The sequence below is a fragment of the Leuciscus leuciscus genome (genome assembly GCF_965113295.1).
Source record: "Leuciscus leuciscus genome assembly, chromosome: 9".
NCBI classification, from domain to species: Eukaryota; Metazoa; Chordata; class Actinopteri; order Cypriniformes; family Leuciscidae; genus Leuciscus; species Leuciscus leuciscus.
The window spans coordinates 21,442,684-21,452,061 of NC_138733.1; the positions used below are offsets into that span (position 1 = coordinate 21,442,684).

The following is a 9,378-nucleotide window of genomic DNA, read 5'->3' on the forward strand; positions in this document are numbered from 1 at the left end:
GTTTTAGGAGAATGAAGAGATGTGTCTCGAGACATTCTTCAGTGTTGCATTCAGTAAAGCAGACATTGCATAAAACCCTCTATAAATGCTTTTGTGCTAAAATGGGTAACCTGAATGAGTAGGAGGACAGTATTTAAAGAAACGTGTAATTTTAAGTTACCGTCCAAGAAATGCCAGCAAAAGAATTTTTGCTGCAGATGTAATTGTGGTCTTACTGCCTTTCTGCCATAAAATGCTAAAGTGGCTAATTGTAAAATTGTTTGTGGTGAGAAGAATACATAAAATAAAATTCCTTCCATGTGCAACTGGGCTCAATTTGTAGCATGTAGAGTACAATGTAAGCGGACTCCAGACAACCCAGGGACTGTCTAAAAGGGTAGAAAACTTTGTTCTTTCTCACGTTTATCAAACATACAGGCAAAAAAGGGACAAAGAAAAATACATCCTGAAACATGAAAGAGCATTTCCCTTCTTGGACACACTGAGCCTCACATGCCTGCCAAGAGCCCTTCCAGGGTGCCTTAAAGCAAGAAAGAAACAGCCAAACATATTGTATATATATATATATATATATATATATATATATATATATATATATATATATATATATATACCATCAACAGCTCGTCTCATATGTCTCTGTGGCGTCTCGTTTTCTGCAATGGTTTCACAATACATAGCCGTGAGCCAGTAATCCACAGATTGCGTTGCATTCCTTATTTTGCTTTCAAAGGACTTCCATTGCACAACTCACAACCACTCAAACTTGCAAAAGACGATCCTGGTTATCATTGAGGCAATCATTCGGTTAATTCTTTTGAACAGTCTGTTCAACAATTGCTTTAGGCCTCATAAGAACTGCTAGAAGATCTAACATACGAGGGGTGAGGAGGACATACGATGAGTACGTATGCTTTTCAAATGAATGTCACTCAGGATATCTCTTTCACATAGGATCAATATTAGGCAACAACATTTGTCATCATAGGATAATGTATTGGCAATGTTATTTTGGAGCTTGTTTTGCTGTTTTTAATAGATCAGTCTCGTCCTCATAGTGACTGGATAAGCAAGGTTTTGCAAGACTATATCCACATGATGGCCTGGACAATGCCTTTATCCTTCAGTGAGAAATCATTGGAATATGGAATAATGTGATTCACTATGATCTTTATATGCACAAAAATGAATCAATAAATACCTGCTGTCCAATCCTTGTACTTCCTGCAGAACTTCAGTCTGTCCTTGATGCTTTTCTTGGATAGAAGTGACTTCATTGCTGACCTTCTTGACACCAGGCCATTGTCCAAAGGTCTTCACCTCACTGCGCATGCAGATTCACCATTTGTAGCCAATATTGAGTAGTCCTGGACTGGTGGTGACATGATTCCATAGCTGACTCCTCAGGAGATGGTCCTCCTGACGCTTGCTGGACGTCCTGAATCCTTCTTCACTGCAACTGAACCTCTCTCCTTGAAGTTCTTGATGATCTGGTAAATTCTTTTCAGCAATTTCCTTGCATGTGAGGCCATTTTAATGCAAAGCGATGATGGTCAGCTGGTTCTTAGCAATCATCATGTTAGCTGGTCATTTTGTGCCAGGGCCAAAAAACTGTGAAATTTGTCTGTTTTTGTTTTGTTTTGGCCAGTGAAGCCTTTTGCAATTATTTAAAATGCATCTGATTACTCAACACAATAATCTAGAAACAATGTTAATGAACACCACAACAAATGAAGCAGCAAACTTTGGAAAGACAAAATTAGGTCACTGACAAAACTGTTATGACTGTACTCCTTAACTAGTTTGCTTTCTGTCCTATACAATTAGTACGCTAAACACTCCTGGATGAAAAAGCATCTGCTCAACTTTAGTGCAGCGCTGTATTCACTGAGTGCCAGTGGAACCAGAGAGGTCTCTACTGCCACCTCCTTGTGTCAAGTCATGTGACACAAAAACCACAGGCATTCTCACCAACAGACGGGGCTATAGAGTAAAAAACGCATCATATTTTCATCCAAACTTATCACAAGAAACTTTTAACCCAGTTAAAGGGATAGAATTTCACTTTTTGTCATTGTTTATTCACCCAAACTAGGTTATCAACGTTCTTTAAAATGTCTTTCTTTGTGTTCCACAGAAGAAAGAAAGTCTTAGAGTTTTGGAACAACATGAGGCTGAGTAAATGATGTCAGCATTTTAGAAACCTCCCATTAGGAGTGCTACAAGTGCAATATTCAAGCAGGAAAAAAATGCTTTAATGTAACTAAAACATTCCATATTATTTTTAAGTTGGCATGAAATGAAACATTTCTGAATGCATGTTAAAGATTGCATTGTGAACAGTTCATCCTTGTATGCGTTTCTTATTTTTCATAATGTTTAATCAGAATGTCATAACAAAACTTTCGGGGCAAAACGTCATACTTCTCTCTGGAGACGTATGCAGGACTTCTCCAATCCTTTAGTCTGCTTGAACCTTGTCTTGCGTAGCCAGATCTTCAGACTGATGGCAGGACGTCTGGACTCCATAGCAGCTTTCATTGGCCAAAGACCACCCAGAGGCCGTCTGACTGACATGTAAAGCAACTACTCACAGTTTGTTTTGTTCCGCGTCATGTTTAGGGGTGTGAAAATGTAACTTCGATGTCCCTACAATAACAGACCACTGTGCAAAACTCTTGGATGTATTTTAAAGAGTCTATGCCACAAACTTTACATACTTAAAATGCTTTTAAAAATCCAGCGTTAAGTGCTGATTGTGACAGTTGTTTTCACAAAAAAGTTTTTTCCTTGAGGGGGCTCAGCGTCATGTCATCTTTTTTCCCCAAGCGGACTGTTAAAGAACTCGATATGCGTCTCCCGGACGTCCTGTAGAATTCAACCAATCAGATGACGACTCTGAAAAATCCCTGAAGTGTTTCCAGTTGTGGGCCAAATGCATCAGACGTTCTATATTGTAAAAGGTATTTCTATATTGAATGGTAGTAAAATTACTGTAGAGATTAAGTGATACATTTGTATCACTTAATTGTGTCACTATATGAAATACCAGAGAGAAATTGTCTTGTGTTGTTTCGAATGTGTAAACGGACAAGTTCTCTTCAGCTTCAAAATTGATTAATGAACAGAACAAATTCATATTTACTCTATGAGTGCCACATTATTGGGCAGATATTCCAATAGAGTTCAAATAGAGTGTGTGAGATTACAAGTGTCCACCAATCGTCTCAGCTAGTCAGAGTTCTCCTCATTGCTGGAGTGCAACAGTGCACATTCCTGTCTCCTGCTCTGGCTGCTTCTCCTCTTCCTCCGGCCAACCATCCTAAGCCTTCGGCGGATGATGTCTGGAACACAAACAACACCTCTGTTGAGCCAACATCCATGGGAAAGTGACATAATAAATGGTTTACGCAACATGAAGAACTCGAGAGTGTGTACTCACCACCCACGTTCTCATAGTCTTGCTGGTTGTCATGCCAGTAGAGACTGGTGGAAGATCGGCAGTGGCGATAGAGACGTGTATGGAGCACAGACAGGGTGAGAAGCACTAAGAGGAAGCCCAGAGCGCCTGCTGCCCACATGGCCTCATCAGTTCGTGGGATGGGTATCTTCTCCCCCCTCAGCGGCCCTTCTATATGGGGAGACACTGAGTCTGGGACTCCACACTGTCCAAGCTCCCCGCACTCAGATCCAGATCTCTGCGCCTTTGTGTCAGTCTTGATGCGATGCCTCTTATCTCCCACTATAGTTTTCTTGTGCGTTTTTCTGTCTATTTGATATTTGTGACTTTCAGTCACTTTATTCTGTAAAATTTGCTTCTCTGCATCAATTTTCTTTGTCTTCTCAGAGTCCTTGGCTGAACTGAGAGATTGTGTAACAGTTAGCAGTGAGAGGGAGGCCATTTCCTTTGTGTTGTTTTGTGGCAGTGTGTCTGTATGATTCAGTTTTGCACTCTCTGTGCGGTTAAGTTTGTCTGGTTTGACGTCATATTTCAGTTCCACTTTCAATGGTGATTGATTGAGGACATTTCTGATTTTTCTGGTTTTCCTTCTAGTCCTCTGTTCCTCAGTGAGACTGAGAGCCTCCATGCAGCAGTGTTTAAGAGACTAGCGATTAAAGGAGAAGACGAGCATAGAAGGTTAACATTAGCATTTCTATTTACGTAAAACAACTGCATCATCATACAAATCTTAACCGATATATATTGATCAATGTAAGGCAATTTCTTCACCTTTAATCTTTCCACTTTGGACATCTCTTGACTGGTGTTCACTGGTTTGTGGACAGGTGCTGGTTTGGTCAAATACAGGTTGTACTTTGCTCTTTGGCTTGTACTAGCTTGACTAATATTGGAGGAAATGGAAAGCAGCCAATCACAAACCCCAGTTGTGATGCGGGACATCTCTAGTGAGCGACCCCACGAGACCACAGCTAAAGGCTTTGAGAAAGATAACAGACATGAGATATTTGTCAGAAATGGTGCTTTTTAAGTGCATTAAAATAACTGGTAACATTTTATAGTAAGGTTCAATTTGTTACCACCAGTTAATGCATTAGCTAATGTGAACTAATGGATCTTGACACACTACAATTCAAAAGTTTGGGGTCAGTAAGATTTTTTTAAAGAAATAAATACTTTGTTCTATTTATTAAAATTCTATTTAAAATAACCAGTTCTTTTGAACTTTCTATTCATCAAAGATGTTTCCACAAAAATAAAATATTAAGCAGCAAATATTAAGCAGAACTTCTTATTAATAATAATAAAAATGTTTCTTGAGCACCAAATCAAGAATTTGAACAGTAGTGAATAGTAATACATTTTAAAATAGTTTAGCTGTTTTAACTGAAAGCAACTTGCACTGACATATTTTAAGATTTTCCATTGTTTTGTCTCAAGATGTACACAAATAATGTTTTTTTTTCTAAGGCACGTTTATAAAAAGCTAATTAAATGTCCTAATTAAACTAAGGCTTAATCCTGGCTTAATCTAAGCCCTGTCTGTGAAACCAGCCATAAAGTTGTATAAATTAACATTATTTAATATATTATGAATTATAATGTAATTAACAATGAACAATAATAAAAAAATTGGCCTAGATTAATGAAAGCGAATTATTAGTAAATTACACATAATACATTAATGTTGATTGAAATTGATTGTAAAATGTTACCAAATAATTCTGATACTAAATGTAATCTACATTTGTTTGACGTCAGTCACAGACAACCATCCAGTGCTCACACCTGTGTCTACTGTGAGCTACTGTTGTGAATGGTGACTCACTCTTTGTTGGCTGAGCCACGGGTGAGGTGTGAGGATGTAATGAGGCAGACACGAATGAGCCAACACCGCCAGACTCCTGTGAGCTTCCGCTGAGACACACGGGTGATACAGGAACACCAGCGCTCCATTCTGTCAGAAACAACACGTTCAGAGCTCATTTATAAAAATAGCTTTAGGTTTAGATTTACAGTATGAATACTGTGATTGTTTGGCAATAGTACGAATACTGGGATTACTTTGAGGTTGTTTAGCCAGCGCTGAGGGGGGCAGTAGAGGTACTCTCCACTCGCGGCCTCAACGGGCCGGTAAGGTCCACTGAAAAAACAAAACAAAAACAATTTATTTAAAAAACACAACGGTAACACTTTATTTTAAAGTGTCCTTGTTACACATGTAGTTACTGTAGTAATAACTATAAATTCTAATTTATAATTCATTACATTTATATAGCGCTTTTCTGGGTACTCAAAGCGCTTTCCATCGAGGGGGGGGGGGGGGGGGGGGGATCTCCTCAACCTCCACTAATGTGCAGAATCCACCTGGATGATGCGACGGCAGCCATATTGCGCCAGAACGCCCACCAGTGATGAAGCCAATGAGTATATAGGGATGATTAGGAGGCCATGATGGACAGAGGCCAGTGGGCAAATTTGGCCAGGATTCCAGGGTTACACCTTAACTCTTTTTCGAAGGACATCCTGGGATTTTTAATGACCACAAAGAGACATTAAAATAATTGCATAATTACATGCAACCAACCCCTATTCCTAACCCTAACCCTATTGTAAGTATATGTAGTTAATTATTACTCAGTACCTAAATGTATAATTACACGGTTACACTTTATTTTAAGGTGTCAGTATTACAAACACAACTATTTAAACTGATAACGCACAACTACACATTTGAATAAGGTTGGAAATTCTTTACACATCTGAATAGGGTTGGGAATTCTAATCAAATGACATTCGGATCTGTTAACGGTTTACCATAGTGAATCAGGGTAAGACAAAAACACGTTTTGAAAGAAGGATTGATGATGTATTAACTCATTATTTTGTTCATTTTGAGCAAAAAAAAAAGTTGATGGGCCCCATTGACTTCCATAGTATGGGGAAAAATACTTTATAAGTCAATGGAGCCCAACAACTGTTTAGTTACCCATATTCCTCAAAATATCTTCTTTTGTGTTCAGCAGAAGAAAGAAATTCATACAGGTTTAGAGCAACTTGAGGGTGAGTAAATGATGAAAGAATTTACATTTTTGGGTGAACTACACCCCTTTAAGAGGAATCTGAACCAGAACCGGATTATATTCTTTACAACCCTTATATTAGAAGTAAAAACAGATAAGAAATGACAGGTACAGGATCTGAGAGTGTGTCATAGCTTACTGGGTGGGAACACGGTCATTGTATGTAATGGGTGTGTCCATACAGGTGGAATCAGCAGCCTGCACGGGACAAAAGTCAAAGTTACAAGATACGTAGGCTACTTTTATTAAAAGGCCTACTTTATTAGATAAGATGCACAAATATAGCATCCTGCTATTTTAAATGTATAATACAGAGTTGAATTGGTCATAACATTACAGTGCACAATGCCATGCTTGAGAGTGAACAAAGTTTTCAACATGTCCCATTTGAGATTCATTTACCTTTATAATATGTTCTGTATCAATATCAGGGATAATCTGAAATAACAAAAAAGGAACATCCATCAGTCATGTTTTTATTAGGGATGCACGATATATAGCCTAGGCCACCATATCGGTATCGGACAATATATGTTCATTTTTAATGTTGTTGTTATTGGCTCGATAAGAAAATTTGGTCGATATATTAAAGCCGATAAATAATGCATTATTTCCTTCAGCTGAGACACTTCAGATGCACACTGTTTGCCATGATGGTTTTGAATTGCTTGAAATATGATTGAAATCACTTCAAAAAGAAAATATACAGTAAAGTGCAATATGAAGTCGGACATATAGGCTACATAAAATTAGGATGAGAACATTTTAATAGTGAGACTTTTGTTTTTGTAACTAATCAGGCCCTCAAAAATGATATGAAAATTTGGAATTAGATTTATCGGCCAATATATCGGTTATTGGCTTTCAAATATAAAGAATTATCGGTTATCGGTATCGGCCAAAATGTCCATAGGTGCATCCCTAATTTTTATCATCACTGTGCATTTGGTACTGAGTAGTTTAGTTTTGCACTGTATAATAAAACCATATTTTACCGTCTGTGACTGTGGCCAGAGCTCTTGACACACAAGCTCTTCAGATCCTGGTAGGTCTGTGACTAGATTTGTCTGAAATAATTGTAATAAGAAAATGAGATACCACAGATCGTGCCAAACATAGTTGTAGAAGTCATATAGCAGGACTGCGGCTGTCACTGCTTGACATGTCAATTGTTTACTATGGTTGGTTACCATTTAATCATTTCTAACGTGGTGTATAGTGAATTGAGCAAATACCTTGCCATTGTCGCAGTGTGTCAGTCTGGAGGGGCAACACTGTGTCACACAGAGACAAATGAATCCAGACAGGAGAATCACTCGACGGCTCATGACTTCATCTGAGTCCAGTTAAATACATTCAATACGGTAAGGTTTACGGTATCTCTGCCACATAACTACAACACACTGTAGGACTTTGTTAAATGAGATGACTGTGTTTAAAAGCGTCTGAGGATCCATGCTGAGCTCGAGGATAAAACACAAGTTCACTGTTGAAAAGTTATTACTTAAAGAAACACGAAACCAACAAGCTATGGACTCGTTCGACTACTGAGAAAGCCATCGCGATTCGTAATAAAGCAGACCAGAACAGTCAGAGATGTTTTGAAACCAAGTGTTTAGTCTTCGTTTTCTATAAACATCTGAAGTTTCTCTTTTGACAATACGGATCGGATTATCGCGAGCCGTAAACACATCTACACCTTCCACGCACGTACATGTCTTCTGTTTATAATTGTTTGTCAGTACAGCCAAAGATCACGTAACATTTATACACATAACATCATGAGTCTTCAGGGATTCACACACATATTTTGTCTACGGTGGCTCACATGGTTCAAAATTCGTTTCCGTCTTTTCGGACTCCTCGGCGTCATAACTAGGAAGTCTATTATCAGTAAATAATGTTGCAACTTTCAAGATTGTTTATCAGTAATCATGAAAAATCAATAAGAGAAAAACGCAATGCTTAATTTTCCCGCAAAGCGAGCACATGTCATTTCTAGTGAAAGTATGTGAAACTAAAATTGCGTGGTTGGTCAATAAAACCCAATGGAAAATTGCAAACAGTAAAGTTACAGTTTTATTTGTTTATTCATTCATTTACCTATTGGTAGTTGCTCTGGAAAAGTGAATGAAAATGGAAAATAATATGACTAAATGAGCTTTAAATTCAAAATAGGCCTCTGCGTTTCCCTCTGGACACAATCTGTCTTTGACACGTTTACATGTATTGTCATCATAATTTCTAGAACTTTATAATACATGAATAGTTATAAGTACCAAAATGGTACTACATGAAAATTTATGAGTTGTTCTGCATGCTAAACTGTATCTAAAATGGCATTAAACAGCTATATACACAACCATGTAAAATGTTCCCATGAATTTAAGTATTTTTAGTTTTAGTTTAAAATGTTTCAAGTTTTTTTTAGCCTTGAAACTCAATTAGTATTTTTTTTCTGTTTTGCCGGTGGGATTAAACTGTCTTCTGCTGTGAAACAAAATTGAAAAGCAAGCATACTATTTTTCAGAACAACATTATACCTAAATAAAGGACACTGGGAAAATTATTACACGGAAAAAGATTATTTAGGTTAGGAAAAAAATAAAATATATATATATATTTTTTACCACATTAAATAAAATGTTCTGGCTACCAAGAATAAACGATTGTTTCCATTTCATCTAACAAGAAGACAAAAGTGAACAGACATTAGATATGTAGTGTGTGCAAGCAACTTAAGGAAAACATCAAGCTGTCAATATAATAATCAATACACATATAAAGCTTCAATGCAACCATACAACTGCTAGTAATCATAATTCCATGAATAAA

General features: G+C 37.5%; 1 protein-coding gene across 1 annotated transcript; it reads right to left on the reverse strand.

The window, feature by feature from the left end:
• Nucleotides 1-2,233: 2,233 nt before the first annotated feature.
• On the reverse strand, nt 2,234-8,722 carry tp53i13 (tumor protein p53 inducible protein 13). The gene is made up of 9 exons (XM_082180541.1): nt 7,779-8,722; nt 7,539-7,610; nt 6,946-6,981; nt 6,683-6,741; nt 5,525-5,603; nt 5,289-5,417; nt 4,232-4,438; nt 3,443-4,106; nt 2,234-3,344 (listed from the first exon to the last, which is right to left on the reverse strand). Exons 1-9 carry the CDS (start codon nt 7,869-7,871, stop codon nt 3,232-3,234), a joined length of 1,452 nt encoding a protein of 483 aa, XP_082036667.1. The 5' UTR covers nt 7,872-8,722; the 3' UTR covers nt 2,234-3,231.
• Between the last annotated feature and the right edge of the window lie 656 nt (nt 8,723-9,378).